The sequence below is a fragment of the Procambarus clarkii genome, chromosome 45, assembly GCF_040958095.1.
Source record: "Procambarus clarkii isolate CNS0578487 chromosome 45, FALCON_Pclarkii_2.0, whole genome shotgun sequence".
Classification (NCBI taxonomy): Eukaryota; Metazoa; Arthropoda; class Malacostraca; order Decapoda; family Cambaridae; genus Procambarus; species Procambarus clarkii.
In genome coordinates, this window is record NC_091194.1 from 19,410,930 (window position 1) to 19,431,278 (window position 20,349).

The 20,349-nt window shown below is 46.6% G+C and overlaps 1 protein-coding gene across 2 annotated transcripts in view; it reads right to left on the minus strand.

The window, feature by feature from the left end:
• The window catches only part of Hel89B (histone acetyltransferase 1), a 282,946-nt gene that overhangs the window by 207,387 nt on the left and 55,210 nt on the right, over positions 1–20,349 (minus strand). For both annotated transcript variants that reach the window (XM_045760944.2, XM_045760943.2), the window contains one exon: positions 11,163–11,321. In XM_045760944.2, the coding sequence (XP_045616900.2) occupies positions 11,163–11,321 (159 nt within the window). The remainder of the gene's footprint in view (positions 1–11,162; positions 11,322–20,349) is intronic.

The following is a 20,349-nucleotide window of genomic DNA, read 5'->3' on the forward strand; positions in this document are numbered from 1 at the left end:
TGAAAAAAAAAAAAGCGGGTTGTGCGCGCGGCGTTCTGGGCGCTCAAGCGAGAACACAAAAAAGTTTATCATCTTTTCACGCTCCTAGCATCAATTCTCGAGCTACGTTTTTCATTTTGGTATCAATGCGTTGGCAATTAAATTCTCTACAAGATCATATGCATAAAATGTCACCCAAGCATTTGCTATCCCACCACGAAGTAAATAAACACGAAGATGACTCGCCGTGACACCCAAACAGGAAGTAAATGTTCATACTCTTTCGTTTGTTGCCAGCCTCACAGTCATCCTACAGCGCTTATTTTGATATCACTGAACTCGCAATAAAATTCCCCACCCAGACATATGCCTATCAATGTCTAATTATGTTCCGCACGAGTGTGGGAACTGGGCGAAGCGATAGCCGTGATTTCAGCAGCGACGACACTGTTGTGATGCAGTGCTTTGAAAGTTTATACTTATTTCACTGTCATGACATTATTTCTCGAGCTACGTATTTCATTTTTATAGCAATGTGTTCGCAATAGAAAGTTCTATAAGAATATGGGTAGAATTGGCCAACAGAGCGTCAAATAAATTTGCGGCGAATAAAATCTTACGCGAATCTTACGCGTGTTTGTACCCGTGAGCGTAAAAAGTTTTTACTTTGCTCATGTTTTTTCAAGTTTATACTCGATTCACTCCGTTTTTTTTGTTTGTATAGTGTTCGGAATAAAATTCTCTACACAGACATATGCATATAAATGTAGAATCATGATCGCGGCCAACACAAGAGTGTGTGGAGTGCGCGATTACCCTCGTTGTGTCACCAATTCAATAGTCAATCCTCTAAGTTACAACACATTGCCGTTTTCTCAAATAGGCACAGTGCCTATTAGAGAAAACAAAAATTTAATGGCAAATTTCCTAGTCGAAAATCTAGGAAAGTGTTAATTAACACTTTCCTGGATTTTCGACTTGGACTTACGGGCGGTTTGCCTAACCGCTTGTCGGATCACGACGTAAATTTACGGACCGTGTTATATTGGGTATTTACTACTCGATCGACTTGGGGTTTGTATGAATATGTTTGCCATTAAATTTTTGTTTTCTCTAATAGGCACTGTGCCTATTTGAGAAAACAGTAATGTATTGTAACTTAGAGGAGAGACTATTGAATTGGTGACACAACGAGGGTAATCGCGCACTCCACACACTCTTGTGTTCGCCGCGATCATGATTCTACATTTATATGCATATGTCTGTGTAGAGAATTTTATTCCGAACACTGTGTTGTGTTCAATAGGAAATTTGATAAACACCTTCAATTGGTATCTAATTAATGGGGATGTTTCTATGCAAGACTTCTTGCACTGACGTCCAATATTATTGTCAGTGGTCAATCAAGAGGCCTAGTCGAACAATAGGGCAGCTGGAAAACTGATCCTCGGAACCATGTGGCTCCAATTAGTAACACCCTTCACTCTTGAGCCAAAGCAACTATCCCAACATAGAGAAGGGAAGAACTGGACAAGAATGCGGAGCTACTGAGGTGCTGTCCAGAAAGGTGGCAAAAAACCAGTGTTGAATGTAATGAAACGCCATTTTCTGGGTGAGACCCGGAGGCTCCCCGGAGCTTTACCGGCTGATATGCTAATGTCAGACTTTGGCATCAGTCATGTGTATGGAGTTCTAGGGCCTACCGGGGACCATAGCAAGAACCTGGCCCCCTCAGAGAGGCAAGGGGAGCAATGGCCTATAGAAACCCCCGTGTGGTTGGAAGCATTCTATGTCTGCCATCGACCAGGTCAAGCATCCAGAAAGGTAAGTATTCCAAAACAAACCCCTATTCTGGTGAAAATTGCTACCTAAAGCCAAACTAGTGGATAGAACTCTTCAACAGAAAACAAGGAAACTAGTATGACGTCATACGTCACCGCGCCGCTGTCTGCGCAGCTCCCCCCCTATCCGGGAGGGGGAAGGGGGAGCCCCAGACCTCCCCCGCCGGCTATCCACCCATCAGTTCTGAGGCTGGATGTCAAAACACGCGAAAAACCGCCGACCGGAGGGAGGGAGGGTTGCCGGGGAGCCTCCGGGTCTCACCCAGAAAATGGCATTTCATTACATTCAACGCTGGTTTTCTGGGGGGAGCCCCGTCGGCTCCCCGGAGCTAACAACCCACAGAGGAAGGTCAAAGGGACAGAACCGGGAGGCGGACACAACGCACCCCCCAAGGAGGCGAGACAACCGGCAGCAAACGCCAACCCAAGGCGCCACAGCCCTGAAAAGTCCCGGGAACAACACGAGAACAACGAGCAGCAAGGCCCCTGCACGAACACCAAAAATCCATGCCTGAAAGACCGCAAGGCCACGTCGCCCAGACGGCAGCGAGAGCAGCGAAACCACGAACACCATAGGCATGAGGGAAGAACACAGGCATGAGGGAAGAACACAGGCAGCTTAGCCGCAAGAACACGGCTGACCACCCGGGACACTATCACCCGCGAACCGGGAAGAACAGAACCGGATCAACGCAAAACGTGCTCCGGACCCAAACACCGTGGCACGCAAACAACAGCGGAGGGCCGCCACTGAACACAAAAAACGACACACCCCCGGCCCGACCAACGAAGTACCAACAAACCCTGGACCCCTCCAGAACGCAGCAGCCCCACCCCGCGCCAGAAAAGATGGAGACTGCTGCCACCGAACAACCAAAACGCTAAAACCGAAGGAGCAAGAAAACCCAGCGACTCAACCCCAAGAGGCAAAGGCCAAAAGGAAAGAGCCGACTAAAAAACACACCGGAACCGAAGGGACACTACCAACCGAGGAGAAGACAGAGCACGCTGACCAGAGACCAGGATGGTGCAAGCGGCGCACGAACAGGCCGGAGGTGAAACGACACACAAGACAGCTGACTAACGGTGCAAAAGCAACACCAAGACCGAAAGCAAGCTGAAGCGGCTCTGCCCGCACCGCACGAAAAGAGGCGACAGTATGTGGCAAGACGACGGCCCCCAACCCCCACCAGAAAACCAAGCCAAGAGTAAACCAAGCTAACAAGAGTAACCACCTAAGAAGGGACAGGAAAAGGAAAGACCGCCAAAATACCCCATACTGCCGCCAAGAGAAGCATGCAGGAGGGACACCTACCACGAAAAAACCCGACCACCAACCGGAGGCGAGACCGCAAGGCAGAACATAAGCAGCCCCGACAAGGCCCCTTCGAGCCCAGGAAAAGGCGGAGCCGCGGGAAGATCTCGGGAGCGACCACCGAAACCCAGGCGGCACAAGGAGATGGAACGTCTGCCGAACAGAAAAACTCCCCAAAGCATGCAAGCCCGCCAGGAGTTCAGAAACGACGGGTCCGATGCGAGACATCGCAAGACCCCCAAAAAAACCAACCGGCAGGGCAAGCTAGGAAACCAAAGAAGGCGGAAGGGTCGCCGCCAGAACAGTACCTGAACCAAGGGGTACGAACAACTGCAATAGATCGAGACAAGGAAGCACATCACAGGACACAGGCTGACAAACGCCTAAGAACACACGCAGAACACCCCTGCTGCAGAGGAGGCAGGAAGAAAGAGCAGAAGCACAAAAACCCCAGGATAACAACCAAGGGTGGACAATCAGGCAGGGACAGAAAAACCCCCACGCAATCCCCAGGCACAAAACGGCAGCAAAGTGCCACTCCACAACCGGACACAGGAACAAGGACACGCCACCGTGAAACACAGTACCAATGCACACGTGCAGCAGCAGCAACAGGCACCACTGCAACATGCAACATGTAAATAGCAACTCCCTTCTGCAAAGGCCGAGAACGAAGCAGGCAGACCCCAGACAGGACCAACGGAGACACGACAAAACCCCGCAGGCCCAGAAACCTGCACCAGGCGACCGACGGCGGAGAAACCCCGCTCGATACCTGCTGGATGAGGTACTGGGAGCTCTTTTACACCTCAAGCCCGGCCCAAGGCCAGGCTAGACCGGCCAGAGGGTGGCCCACCAGGCAACTGCTAGGAGCAGTCCACCGGCCCACATACCCCCACAACCAGGACGGGCCGGAACTGCCATACGAAAACAGGCTAGTGCGCCCTGGAAGTCCACGGACGAACCAGCAAGAAGGCCTATGCTCGCAAGTAGGTCGTGTAACAAGCACAGACCTCTGATGGCAATACAGTGTTCCCCAATTGTGCCAATAGCACCACTGCACTCCACTGGTACTATCCCGCAAGTTCTACCAGATAGGCGAGACCCAAGAGCCAGAGCTCAAATCCTGCAAGCACAGCCAGGAGCCTTACCAGGTGAGTACAGAACCAACCCTACAACCCCCACACCTCACAACATTAAAAAGGAGGGTCCCCTGAATGACTCCAGCATGGGTTGGACATGCACATGAGGGGGACAGGAAGGGTTGAAAAAGAGACAGTCACTGGTGTGCGAACGGTCTCAGTCGTACAAAAATACTGTACCTAAATAAAGACAGGTATATAAACAACTCCGCATCCAGCGCCCGGCCAAAAGACGCCAGACCGCAGAACTCGCCTGGCGAACGGTGGCACGAACTTGACACGACTCAACCGTGCCCAGAAGAACCAGGGAGCACCACCAGGTGAAGACGCCAGAGCCGGACCCTGCCGGACCCGCAGGAGAGCAGGGAGAGGCGAAGGAGGCGGTCCACACCTATGACACAGGGAAAACCGCGGTGTCCTCCCAACAACTGGGAACCAAGACACCCCCGGCGCGAAGGGGCACATACCGCAGCCAGGGAGAAGAACGAGAGGCGAAGCACTGTAGCAAAAAGGGCGCAAAACACCAGCACTGAAACACCGCCCAGACCAAAACAAACTCCACGGCGCATGCGCATAACACGCTGGCCGAACCGCACACCCTCTCTGCGGGAAGGCGCCAGCCAGGAATACTGCACGAGAAAAGTAGCCAAAAAGAGGAAACAGGAACAATAAAACCGGCCAAAGAAGGAAAGAGCCCAAAAAGGAGCCCAACCGGGCGACAAGGAGCCCAACAGGGCGACAAGGAGCCCAACAGGGCGACAAGTAGCCCAACAGGGCGACAAGTAGCCCAACAGGGCGACAAGTAGCCCAACAGGGCGACAAGGACGAGGAGCCAACAGACGTTCCAATAATGCGGGAAGTAGCGAAAAACCTTCCCGTACCCTCGAGAACACAGAAGCCAACACTAGTCCCGAAGGCACACGAAGGCGCAGGCGCACCCGAGATCAGAAGTCACACACAAACCCCATCGAACGGGGAAACATGACGAAAACACCGTCCCAAAAAGGGGTGGGAGGAAACATCCACCCACAGGACGGAACCAACCGACTCAAAGGCCAAGGAACCGAGCCCGGGGAGGGGCCGACGCCCAACAGCAAGTACGGCGAGTGGGGAGGAAAGACCCCACTCCGCGTAACCACAAGCCCCGCCTAGAGAGGGATAAAATAAACCCACGGGGTCCAACGGGGCCAAGGCCCCCCAAGTCAGCCCCTCCCCAGCCCCGGGAACCTACACGACAGGCCCCGGGGCCGAGCCGTTCCCCCAAAGCCCCGACCGTACCAGAAAACCGGGGCAGCCGTGAAAACACTAAGGAAGGGAGCCCACTGGCAGACTCATACAACACGGCTGGAGGAACAGGCTCAAATACCCCCGTCACTACCCCGGAAGGGGAATTCCCCGAGACTGCCCGAGTCTCAACACCATCAAAAACCCCGCCCCGAACCCACAGACGGTAAGGAACTGGATGCAGGCAGGAAGGGTGATCCAGGGGAAAGACAAGGGGGCGTGGATGGAACCGAAGCAACCAACACCCCCAAGTCCCAAAACGAACTACAACGGGGCAGCCCCGGGGCTCCCGGGGAAGAAACCACGAGAACGTTGCCACCACCAAGGCTCAAGTGCAACGCCCCTGCTGCCCGCACCCGCTTTGTTAGCACAACTGAGTAACCAAGCCACAACGAGCAACCAAACTCGCAGGACTCCGGGTCGAAGGTGTCACCGACCCCACAGGCAGCAGACGGAGGCAAAACAGAGTCACCCAGAGACACAGGGTGAGAGCAACCCTCAAACTCGCTGGAAGCGAGGGGGGGGACTCTGGGGTCACATCCATCGGACCCGCGTGCCCCCAAGGGTTTCCCAGGGTCCCGAGCGTTTACTATAAGAGGACTCGCGCTCAGGTAATCCCAGGCAGGGTACTGCTAACCGGCACCCAAAGCTACCAAACAACTTTCTAAGAGCTGAACCCCCAGGACGTGTACACTCACGGGGACCTAGCAGGGGGTACCACCAGAAAATACTCAGAACACAAGGGGCAAGAACGAAGGCAGACTCCCCCCACCAGGTAGATAAACAAAAAGAAAAAGAAAACCCCGCAAGAGGACAGCGTACCCAAGCAGAACAGAGCCGGCCGCTATGATTGGTAAAGACAAGCTGCACAGTACCCTGCGCCCCACCAGTGCAAAAACTGCCCCTTACTCTAAGGCGAACAAGGGAGACAGAACACCCGAGCACACAAAGAGCGGCCGAAAACCAAGCAGTAAACGGCCAAGAAGGGGCAGGACCCAAGGAACTTGTGGAAGGTGGCCCCAAGCTCCAAGGGCAGTACTTACAGGGCACCTAGGGAAGGGAACCCTAGGCGCATGCAGCCCGAGTACTGGAGAATCGCTCCCGGCTCACGCACCACCTAGAAAACAGACACCACACTCTAGGTACAGTGCTGAAACAACCACTGGAGCCGGAGCACATAACCGTTGCCTATAGCATCAGCCGAAGAACTGATGGGTGGATAGCCGGCGTGGGAGGTCTGGGGCTTCCCCCTCCCCCTCCCGGGGAGGGGGGAGCTGCGCAGACAGCGGCGCGGTGACGTATAACGTCATATTAGTTTCCTTGTTTTCTGTTGAAGAGTTCTATCCACTAGTTTGGCTTTAGGTAGCAATTTTCACCAGAATAGGGGTTTGTTTTGGAACGCTTACCTTTCTGGATGCTTGACCCGGTCGATGGCAGACATAGAATGCTTCCAACCACACGGGGGTTTCTATAGGCCATTGCTCCCCTTGCCTCTCTGAGGGGGCCAGGTTCTGGCCGTGGTCCCCGGTAGGCCCTAGAACTCCATACACATGACTGATGCCAAAGTCTGACATTAGCATATCAGCCGGCAAAGCTCCGGGGAGCCGACGGGGCTCCCGCCAGAAAATAGGATCCATTCAAAGTACTATATTTCTAGGCAGATCCTCTTCAGTAGCTTCTTCATGTTTTTTACCACAGTGCCTCGAATGGGCAAAAGAACTTATTAAATTGATTGTATGCTCAGAAACAAGTATAAAACAGAAATAAATATAAAACCATAGCCAAAGCCTGATCATGCAAGACAAGGACACACAAAGAGGCCATATCCAGCTAAGCAGCCCATATCCTGGAAATCATGGAGGTCCAACTATGAAAGAGGAAACATTCTCACATATGCTGCCATAAGAACATGAGCAACAGGAAGAACCAGTAGTGCTAAAAAATGCCAAACCACAACCTGTGAAGCTGTAAGTAGCAAAGTCCAGCCCAGAATCTGTAGGAAAAACAAACTGTCCCAGCCAATAAAGAATAAGGAAAACAGGCCTAGTATCAATGGATACATCCATCTGGCCAATCATGTAAACAGGCAGGCTTGCAAGGACCAGGAAAGCATTGTCAGCAAATCTGACCAACTTAATTTGCCTGTAGCTTGCTAAGATGCTTATGATTTGCTGACAATACTTTCCTAGTGCACTGTCCTGCTATTTTGATATTGATACACCTTATGAGTGAAGGTGTATTAATCTACAGATGATGAGAAGTCACTTGACACCATCCAAGCACAGCTAAAACACAAGACATTAAGTGCACAAGAATCAGAGCAAGCTGCTCTTAATACATAAATAGACAGTTGTGTACATAAATCCCATCAAGATTACTTTTTTGGAAGCTTTCTCTTTCTTAGGAAACTCCCTTCAGGTACTGTATGCACTTTGGCTCCTCTATAAGCTCCAGAGCATGGGTCAGGCTATGGTTATATTTCGTTTGGGTTATGTGGTTGGATCACTTGTCAGCTCTAGGCCATTACTGCTTACACCTCTCCTCGATGTGTGCTCCAAAGCGAGGTTAGGCATCTGTTCAGACACAGCCCTACACATGGTATCCCAGGCAAGTTTTATCTTGCCAGTACAGGAACTCTCCTACAGGTTTTGTGGGGCATGGAAAGTAGGGTACAGACCTCTGTGAACCAACTCACAATCTGCAAGGGGTTTTTGAGAAAGTTGCACAACTTTACTTCCTGCCATTAGCAGCACTATTTGCCTCTACCAGCAGCCTGTCAGTTTGTTTCCATTCATGTACTGCCCCGCATACTCTGCTGTGCATCATCACTTGCTTCTGTTTCTTCTGCTCCTTAGTGATAGTGATGAGTGTTCAGGCAGCTGCTACTTTGTGGGTGTAAGCTTCCCATTTGTGGTGTTGCAGTGATGAACTGGCTTAGAGTCGGTGCCCCTCACTGTTTTATGGTGTTGAGGTGGAGCATTTTGTTATGTGATCTTAATATAAGTTTTCTCCCCTATAGAGCTTTTTTTGTTAATTTTTTATTGGACGATATGGAAACCCCATTTCTTTTTATTAGAAATATAAATCCTGCTGTCAAAGTGTTAATAATATTCTTTAATTGATATATATATACGGAATGACAATTTTAGAAATTTAACACTTACCACATTCAGTTGAAAACATTCAATGCTCAATACAAACACACACTAGGTTAGTCAGCTCAGCTGTGTCGTGCCTGTGTACAGGATGTAACTGTACTGTAGGTCCCCGCCCGAAGGTCGGCCATCTTGGCGCGCGGATTGAACGCTCCTGGCTGGACTTTCTTTCCACACCTTACCTGGAACTCATCTTTGAATTCAGCTAGCTTCTTTGGGCCAGTGTGTGCTCACTGCAGCTACCCAGGGGTTCACAGGACCGGGGGAGGCCGGAGCCTCACTAATGGACGCCTCCCCGAGCGGGGGCGCCATGGATGTTGACAGCAAGTCTCAGAGAGGAAAACGTCTGCTGGAAAATGAGTCGGCTGATTCTGCCCCAGTGCGAGATGCTAAGAGGATGTCTTCCCCTTCAGAAGACCTTAGTCTTGTGGTACCCCGTTCCTCGTTTGTGGTAGTCATAATCCAGTCAGAATCAGGTCAGTGCGTCTTTGCAAATCCTCGTACCTTAGGTGCAGCAATCGATGCTTCCGTATTGTGGCCACATTGCCTGCCTGAGACCATACGTACCCTGGGTAGGGGTGCAGCACTGAAGCTACATATCAGAAAGGAGGCTCTATCACACATCAGTGTATCCGACATTATTAAGCTGGGGGACTGGCCTGTCAGGTGCCGACAGGTATTGTCGCAGGAGGAGGAGTCTCGAGCCCGGTATGGGAAGATTGGCCCAATTGACCAGAGTGTAGATGTGGATGACATCCAGGCCGCTCTGCAGGTATTAGGGGGTGCATCAGCGAGATTATTGGAAGTTACCAGGATTCGCGGAGCAGCAGGGCCGACATCCATGGTCCGTGTAAAGTTCGATGGGCACCTCCCTGACCGAGTGGCACTATACAGGACCTCGTATCAGGTTCAGCCCTAGAATTTCCCTGTGTTACAATGTTACGCTTGTCATCTATTGGGCCACAGTCGCCTGACCTGCCATAATGCAGCACGTTGTGCAAACTGCGGCAAAACAGGTCATTCAGACAGAGATAACGGTGGGTGCTCTGCTGCACCTCGCTGCTTTTTATGCCATGGCCATCATAAGGTTACGTCTAAGAGTTGCCCTGTATATCTTGAGGCCCTCCAGTTGGACATCGATCATAAAACAGCGGGGACACCTCGACATGAGCTGTTCCAGAAGTTGCGCACCCTCAATCAGCCTATCGCTTCTTCTCGCCTCCAGGTTCCCCCTGGTTGGGTCTCTTCACAAGTAGGAACTAGCAGACGCTCTTGCCTGTCCCAGTCACATGCCTCATACACCCAGGTTGCTAATCAATTTTCCCTCCTGGGTAGCCTTGACATTGACGGAAACTCATCCACGGATACAGTCATGGACGCTCAGTCTCGGCCGGAGCCTAGCACTCGTCACCCTCCTGCCTCTCCTCAAAGAAGCCAACACTGGCGTCATCGACACACCCATCGATCAGGAGGTACTGCTCCAACAGACAGTCCTGATGATCCTCTGGTCCCCCAGGTACTTTCCCAAGGGATTGTGACACCAGGGGAACATGAGGCCCAGAGTGAGGCTCCCACCAGTCGCAGACGCCGTCAAGAGAGTTCGCGAGCCGACCACCGCTTCCGTCAGGTAGAGAGAAGCATAGATCAACATCCTCTGGACTGGAAGTCATTGATACGACACATTTTACTTACTTTGTATGAGGGTTTTATGGCTTTTTCTAGTGGTTCCCCCTTTGGAGACGTCTGTGCACTGGTGGTCAAAAAGTTAGCTGTTGTATTTCAGGGATAATGGCGCCCCATCCTGAGAATACTGCGGTGTTTTGAAATGCCCGCTCCCTTTTTAAAAGACGCAATTTCTACGCAATTTTGATTCCACCTCGCGTCCATGGACTCGTCATCATTCTCGACTCCTCGACACTGCCATCACTCGTCTCCGGATTGGGCACACTTGCCTGGCCGCACATCTCCATCGTCTACGGCTGGTAGATTCCCCATACTGCCAGTGGTGTCCGACCCAGGAGGATACAGTGGAGCACCTTTTACTTCACTGCCCTCGATTTCATAGCGCTCGCGTCAGACTACAGAGTGCCGTTCGTAGGCTGAATATTCCCCGCCTCACAGTTCCCGTTCTCCTTGACGGGGCAGGTGCGAGAGACGAAGACGTCCGTCATGACATCCTTCGCCATACCTTCTGCTTCATCCGTCATGTCCGTGGCCTGAAGAGACTGTAAAATTTGTGGCCTGAGGAGATTGTAGGGTCTATGGCCTGAAGAGACTGTAGGAACCCCTTCCCTCTGCTATTTCCCGGTATTGGGCAGCCGGGGCGCATCCGATCCCACGATCGTCGTCGCCCCTAAATCAACAAAACAACAACAACAACACACACTAAAACAACAATAGTTTATATTCCAATCCAATGAAGTATATTTTGTAACTCGAGCCTCACCTGTTCTTTTGTTTGGCACGTTGTCTTCCCACCACCTTCACCATGAACTCTGATAATCTGTCTGAGTGCTGTGGCAGCTCCATGACGGGTCTCCCATGCAAGACAAAACAAATCTGTGGCAAGGGTATCACACAAATTCTCTAAGGGCCACTCGCAACCCTGAAAAACAATGGAACATATTTCAGTTCAAAGTAAATACTGAAGAGTGGTGTAAGGTCACATTCTTTTTTACTAGTGATCGAGTAAAAAATCTTTCTACAAGATAAAAAAAAAAAACAGCGTTGAATGTAATGAAACGCCATTTTCTGGGTTAGGCCCGGAGGCTCCCCGGAGCTATACCGGGCTGATGTGTATATCTTAGACTGTGGCAACAGTCAATCAATGGAGTTCTAAGCCTACCAGGGATGAGAGCCAGAACCTGGCCCCCCTCAGAGAGGCACAAGGAGCAATGACCTATATACACCACCCGTGTAGTTGGAACCATTCTATATCTGCAATCTACCAGGTCAGGCACCCAGAAAGGTAGGAATCCCAAAACAAACTACATCTGGTAAAAAATTGCTAACCAAAAACCAAACGAGTAAACAGAACTCCCCAAACAGAAAACAAGTAAACAAGTATGACATCACCATAGCCACCCCAGTTCAGTGTTTGGTGGCGGTCGCTCGACTCTGGGCTCCATCCTTTTAGGCAGAGCTGTCCATAGCGGTGTTGTTCTTGTGTGTGGTGGTGTACAAACCAGGAGTAACACAAGAGTACTGGGGCTGTATGCGCCTAGGGCCACCTTCCCTGTAAGTACTGCTCTTGCGGTTCAGGGTTATCTTCCATCGGCCGTTCGGGAGACTACCTTAGTGTGGTTCTTTTGCTGCTCGGTGATTAACTGCCCTTGGGGTCAGCTGAGGTTGTTCTTACTCCTGTTTGCCCTTGGGTAGAAGGTAGTAATGTCACTGGCTGGGGGTGCAAGGTACTATGCAGCTGTCTGATATATGCACAGCGGCCAGTTCTGTTCACCTGGGGGACGTTGTGCTTTTGCAGGATTTTTCTTTTTCCTTTGTTTTGCCAGGTGGAGGTCTGCCTGGTGTGGCTGTAGGACCACTTGTTCCACTGGTGGCCCTCTGCTAGGTCCCCGTGATTACATACGTTACAGGGGTTCAGCTTTTAGTTTGTATGCTTGGTAGCTCTAGGATAACTGGTTAGCAGTACCTCGCCTGGGCGTCCCCTTAGCAGTCAGCCTAAGGGCCCTGGGAACCTCCGTTGGGGCTCGCTGGTCTGATGGAGGAGACCTCCGTGTCTCATCTCACTTCGTACGAATTTGAAAGTTGCTCTGTCCCCTTGTCTCGGAGTGACATTCACTTGCTTGATTTTCCTGCTTGATGGGGTTCTGGGAGTTGTTCTACTCCCCAAGCCCGGCCCAAGGCCAGGCTTGACTTATGAGAGTTTGGTCCACCAGGTTGTTGCTTGGAGCGGCCCCGCAGGCTCACATACCCACCACAGCCCGATTGGTCCGGCACTTTTTTTTAGAAAACAGTTTAGTTTTCTCTTGTAGATGTCTACCGTTGTTCCGGCAATGTTTCTTATAGTCGCTGGTAGGACGTTGAACAACCACGGACCTCTGATGTTTATACAGTGTTCTCTGATTGTGCCTATGGCACCTCTGCTCTTCACTGGCTCTTCACCGTCTTTCCCTCTCCATGCTGCCTGTTGGATCGATGACGCCTTTGACTCGGAGTCTTGCGAGTGGTGTTCCTTGCTTGTACTATTACACAGTGGTTTATGTTAATGGAAAGTAGATTTATCTCCAGAGCAAATTTATAATGCTGATGAGACAGGCTTGTATTGGCATATGTTACCCACAGACATGACGGCTCATAGTGATGAAGACGAACCTTCAGGTGGTTATAAGCAGAACAGAGGCTTTCTTTGTTGAGCTGTGCAAATGCAGCTGGCATGCACAAATTGAAATTACTTGTGACTGGAATTAGCAAAAACCCCAGGGCTTTAAGTCGGCTAGGTGCCTCCCTGTAATTTATAAGCATCAGTCAAGTGCGTGGACGTCTCGAGTAATATTTGCAGAGTGGTTTAATGAGAACTTTGTACCCGAGGTGAAGGAGCACCTGAAAAGTGTTGGCCTCCCGCAAAACAGCAAAGTTGTGCTGTTGCTAGATAATAGTTCAACGCATCCACAAGGTCATGAGCAAGTAAATGGCATTATTATTGGAATGTTCTTACGAGTCAGGACGCCTGACAGCTGAGTGGACAGCAGTTCGGATTCGTAGTCCTGAGGTTCCGGGTTTGATCCCCGGTGGAGGCAGAGACAAATGGGCAAAAATGTTTCTTTTACCCTGATGCCCCTGTTACCTAGCAGTAAATAGGTACCTGGGAGTTAGACAGCCGCAACAGGCTGCTTCCTAGGGGGGGGGTGTAACAAAAAGGAGGCCTGGTCGAGGACCGGGCCGCGGGGACGCTAAGCCCCGAAATCATCTCAAGATAACCTTAAGATAACGACCCGATACAACTTCACTGATTCAACCCATTAATCAAGGGATAATTAAGAACCTCAAACACCACTACAAGAGAATGTTTGCCAGACATCTAATTATCAGCTAGAAACAATTAAGGACTTTTATAAAGTCTTCACAATAAAGTCAGCTATCTGGACTACTACTAATGCATGGGATGAGGTAAAGCAAACAACGCTACCAAATAGTTGGAAAAACTTTGGCCCACGTCAAGTATGTTTCCTGAGGACGATGACAAGGCAGTTTTTGAAGGATTTGTCGCAAAAAAATTGAGAGAGAGGAAAAATTTAAGAGAGGAACTCCTAGCCAATGTCAAGGGGATTAAATCCCAAGAACTGAGAGTAGAACTGGTGATTGAAACAATAAAAAATCACATAGATAAGTGCATAGATTTTGACGAAGAGGCCCCAAACAATCAAAACATGACTGATGATGAAATCATAGAATTAGTATGTACAGCAAAACAGCCATAAGAGTGCAATGAAGAAGATGGCAAGAAAGGAAAACAGGAAAAAGATGAAGAAGCATTAAAGGATAAATGTAATATGGAACAAATTCAGAAATATTTTGAAGGCATTCTGGCATTTATGGAAATGAGTAACAGTGAGTTTAAAACTAAGGACATGATGAGCCAGTACAATTTGTATATGAAGTTTTTGAAAACAAGATCAAAGGGAATGAAACAAATGTCAATTAAAGAGTCTTTTGCAAAGGCTTTCAAGAAAGCTGGCATTGCCTCACCTGCACCTGACTCATCACATATTGACCCAAATGCGTCAACATCTGAGGTTATCTTATCACCATTAATCTCCATCTCCACTTCAGTCAACCCAACACCATCAACATCCACCACCACCTCTTACATGAAAATAACAATGATCCATCAACAATGAACAACAACATAAGTTGATCATGACTTCTCTTACTGGGGAATACAAACAAAATACTATCACATTTATGCTATGAACCTGTAGCTATTTTTCTCTAGATTTTTTCCAAACATTTCTCATTTATTTTTGTTCCTACATTTCTCGTTTACGAAATTACACGGTAACTGATGGGTCTCATCCCCAAGGGGTATGCAAACCAAGTGGTCATCTGTATTACATTCTAAGATCAGTGTTTTTGTTGTTATTACATTAATACATGTTATATTTTTGTGCCCCATTTTGAACCACAAAGATCATATGTTGAGAGTTTATATACAGGTACACAGTCCAAGAATCCAAGGTCAGTCCAGCGGCCGATAGCTGAGTGTGGCAGAGGCTGGCCCCATATACATATTTACATAATTATTTCAGTGTCTGTGAATGGTTTTATATCTAGTTTTTAGCAGTAATATCATTCAATTTGTGGAATTTATACAGTAGTTAAGGGGCCCGGTGACAGTATTTTTCAAAATATGAAAAATAGTGAAAAAATTTAAACAAATCTCCCTTTATTTGCCATCAGTGTCGTGAAATTTTCATCCCAATGTCAAATTATTTTTTTACAATTTTTTTTAAATAAATGTGTGCGAGACTGGAGGCAATCGGTATTGATAATAGTGATAACACCTCCCATATACTGGCAATCAGGGATAAAGAGATGCAAGCACTTGTCCGAGGCACAAAGAAGATAAGTAGTAGTAGTAATAAGGAAGGTCTACATAGTGGATATGCAGCTGGTGACACCTGGAGGGCCAAATTTCACACATAATAATGAGTTAGTATGTTATTATGCTCTATTTAAATATATATCATATATATACATTGCCCCAATGGCAGTATTTCTTATGTCCCTTTGTACAAAATCAGACAACCAATTCTATTTTTTTTTATTTTATTTTTTTTTTAATTGGATTTTCATGTAACTTCTACATCTTGGAGAATGCATGTCGGGCACTAGGCATGTGAAGTTGGAACGAAATTGGTCAACATTTTCTTCAGCCACAGGTGGCAGAATTTGTGACTTTTTTTTGGCCGATTTATTTTCAGATTTCAAACTATTTTCTTTGTCTCTTTAGGTTGTACTGATAAATGAGAACCAGACGAGAGCCCTATGACTTATATGTGGTCAATAAAGTTACTTCAATATATATGTTTGTTATTCCTAACCTATCACTTTTTTTTTGGGGGGGGGGGTATTTTTTCCTTACTTCATTTCAACACATATTGACCTACAACTTTCACATATTTGAGTACAAATGCAAAGCAATGGTAATTAAAACATTCAAGAAAATTCATTAATTAGGACTACTATATTCATTGTCGATAACTTAAAACTTCAATTAACTGTAAAAAAAAAATCAACTTTGAGACAGATCAAAGATTGAGACTAATATTGGCTGATAATTTGGGAGAGAATTTAGGGTATTCTCTAGAGATTAGATATTGTTAAGGATTAGGGGGTATTAACCCTTAAACAGTGCAAATCATACATATATGATTTGAGTAAGTGTCACAAAATGGCTCAAATCATATATATATGATTTGCATATTTAACCCTTAAAGTGCGCATCACGTCATGACATGTTGGAAGTTGTTCCAGTCAACTGCGCATCACGTCATATGACGTGTTGGAGTACTACGCAAGATTTAAACAGCCCGCGGATACATGGGGTTCACCACACCTTCATCAGGGCTCTTGTAAACAGACACCATTTTTTTTAAAAATCGTGGGCCAAACTCCCAGGTGTTATTGGCCTCAGTATTGAGTGAGCAACCAAGCCTGATGCACGCAGCATGAGTTAACAGCACTGCTGTTCAGCTTGTGACCACAGCATCGCCTAAAAATGTCAAAATATACTTGTTCATGCTATTATGTAGCGATGATATTATTACAGAAGACCCCTGACTGATAAAACTGACCAGGGTTCTGATAATAGCAGGATTGTGGTGATATTTAGTGCTGTGCGCCATGGAGGGAGGAGTAATGCAGTGGGAGGGAGGGTGGTGGTGATGTCTTCTGACTGTGTGTGGCCACCTTTTATTGACTGCACTCACCATACCAGCTTAGTGGTTCGCTATGGTGAACACAAATGTAGATACTTATATATAACGTGTATAGAGGGTATAAACAGCAAGAGAAGGTTGGGAGCCGCCATTTTGGTGAGGGCGGTGGCATCGTCTGCACGACGCCACCGTGCAGACGACGGTGTTGTTTACTGGTTACCACAATGGTCTTTGGGCACCATACCAGTTTACTTGTACAAGTATGGTGAATAAAACAGGTAGATATTTATATATAATGTGTGTATATAGCGTAATAACACCACACAGTATTGTTGGAGGAGAAATATTAGTGGGTCTGGCCTTAAGGGCGGCAGCCATCAGCTGACTGTATGAGGTCCTACGTCTTTGTGCCTTTCCTCACCATACAAGCTTAGATGTACAGTTATGGTGAACAAAACATGTAAATACTTATATATAACATCTGTATATAAAAGCAAAAACAGTATGCTGGGTGGAGAATGGTGGCAAGTCAGATGAGGTGAGGGAGGGAGTGGCAGCCAGTGGCGGGCTGCCGCTGGCACTGCCACTCAGCATGCCAACTTAGTGGTTCGTTATGGTGAACACGAATGTAGATACTTATATATAACGTCTGTATATAGTGAATTATAGCAAAAACAGTATTGTGGGAGGAGAATGTAGGTGAGTCAGATGACTTGAGGGAGGGCGTGAGTGGCTGGCTGGTACACGGCGGTCACTCCTCGTTACTTTTTGACTCATAATAGCTACTTAGTGGTTCGTTATAGTGAACAAAACATGCAGATACTTATATATAACCTGTGCTTATAGTGTAATAACCGACAAAGTATTTGTTCACTGATTGATGAACATAATTGAATCAACAATATGCACACCATATTTTAGAGTACAGCAATGATTCACTCATTTTATTATATAAATATATCAAACTACACACTATTGAATAATATTATAGCAAAAAACTATGAAAAATCAATCAGAGACATTGAAATAATTAGGTAATTATCTCTTTGTGGCAACTCCGGCCTGACAGCTGGCGAGCAACAGACCGCCTGGGACGCACGCTGAGTTAGCACCTATTTTTTGCCAGACTTCCCCGCCCTATAGCGGGCAATATATGCCACTTACGATTTTTTTATTATTTTTCCCGTGATCAGTGAACACAAATTAACAGGTTAGGAAGAAAAAATATTTTTTTTTTTTTCCAAAATTACATGCGCCTGTGGGGAAGAAAGGATATTATACCCCTAGCATATTAAGGGTTAAAATAGTTAAAATAGTCCTACACATACATAGAGCTCACATCTGCTTCCTCAGACCACCAGTAACCATCCCCCATCTTGGAAAAAAATCCAGAGTCCCTCATTTTCCTTCTAGGGCCTTTGTAAGAAAATGTCAAAAACAGTGGTGCGCTCCACCCGCCGACAAGATGAAAGTTACCAGAAAGAGCGCTGCACCACCCCAAGGCGCCTCTCATTACAATAGAGAACGCGGTTATACCGAAATGTGTATACTCTCTTCAACTTTGTCATCTCAATTCTCGTCCTAGATTTTTTAAAATTTGGTATCAATGTGTTCCCAATAGAATTCTCTACAGGACTAAATGAATATAAAGCCCAAAAACCCGGCGAGAAAGTGAGAAAGTGAGAGAATGTTACCCGGGAGCGCGAAAGAGCAATAAAATGTGTTCACTCTTCACTTTGGACATCTCAATTCTCGTCCTAGATCTTTCATTTTTGTGTCACTGTGTTTGCAATAGAATTCCCTACAGGAGTATATGCAAATACTGTATGAAGTCCAAAAGCCCGGCGTCCCACCCACAACAAACAGAGAAATTGACGGCGCGTTACCGCAGTGAGCGCTAATAAATAGCAATAAAATGGGTATACGCCTTTCAACTTTGTTACCTCAATTCTGGTCCTAGGTCTTTCAATTTGGTATCATTGTATTTGCAATGAAATTCCCTACAGGTGTGTATGCATATAATTTCCAAAACCACGGCGCACCCCTCCCGAAACCGTCGCCAATTTGCTGCCAGAAAATTACCGGACTTTCCCCGAGTAAAAAAGTCACGCAATGCTGCGCCATTACTGGACCAACGTGTTAAGATCCAGATTAGGGTTTTTTACTTATATAAAGTATACCCTAAGTATATTCCGTAAATCATTATAATTATTCCTATATTTTGTTTTTTAGGGGGTTATTTTTGTCTTGACTTCTTTTCTACACACATTGACATAACTTTCACATACTTGAGTACGAATGCCAACCAATGTTTATTACAACATACAAGTAAATGTATGAATTAGAACTGCCTTATTCATTGTCGATAACTTCAACTTCAATTACATCTATAACTAGAATTTCAACTTACTTCAGTATCCAAAAATCCAGTTTCTGACCGATTCTCACCATTTTTACATATAGTGTGCACAGCTGTCTGTTCTACAATCCCTATAGAATTGATTTTTCTTAAACTCTAAATGTTTGGAGTTATAAATTTTTGTTGTCTAAATTTGTGCATATTTCAAATGCCACATTGACAATTTTTTTTTACAGTAAACTATACTGAAAACCTATATTCTAAATATATGAAAATGAAGATCATATGCTATTCTGAGAGCATAACACCAAATGAACAGTTGGTGATATTTTTATATTTTTGCAGCTGATTTCAAAATCTGAAGTTTTCAATATTCAATTTTATAATTATTTTTTATTTTCTTGTTTTTCAAGTTACACTGGTATCATTTAGACAAAATTGGGCATTTGCCGAGTAGATTATACACAAAACATACGAGAGAGTTTCAGAAAATTTTAAAACCAGAGTTCAATGTCACACATCATATGACATTTTGCACAGTTTAAGGGTTAAAGACAATTATTCCCAATTTCCATGTGTGTGTATATATATTTTGTGTGTTCTAATTTAGTGAATAAATTCCTATGTTAAGCACATGGTGTTTCAGGAAATCCTTTCTCCCTCATATTTTTCAAACCCATCCCACAAAAGCAACCTCCGCCTATAAGAACAAAATCTACATCTAGCACTGGACCCTTATGCAAGGGTGATTGAACTTTCATAGATGACAGCAAAGAAATATGAAATACTGAAATACTTAGTGAAATACTGAGACTACAGTATGATTCTGTTTTCAGCTAATCTCTGAACACTTTGAAGAATAATGATCCAAATGAATTCTTCATGAATGTGACACCACCATCAAACCATGCATCAGATGTCACCCTAAGGAGGCCTGGTTGACGACCGGGCCGCGGGGACGCTAAGCCCCGGAAGCACCTCAAGGTAACTAACCCCACTGGATTTCGAAGTATCCATAGACAGCATACCCATGCACTCTGCATCACGCCCAGACTTCTGGAATTTTATATTGATCAAGAATTGTCAAAAACAAACATCACAGCCCCTAAACATCTTTAGAAGACAGAGTCAAGATACAGAGCTGTGTTATTCCTAACATATTTAAAACAGCAAAGACTGCACCCCTTCACAAAGGATATAGTAAAGCAGATCCAACAATTATAGACCCAAATGTTTAACATTACATATCATAAAAATCTGAGTGCCAAGATGATCACAAAACACATGGAATCAGTGTCTTTATCAGAACAGGGTGCTCCTGCCTCTCATAATTGCTAGACCACTATGACATGGCCTTAGGTGCTATGGAAGACGAA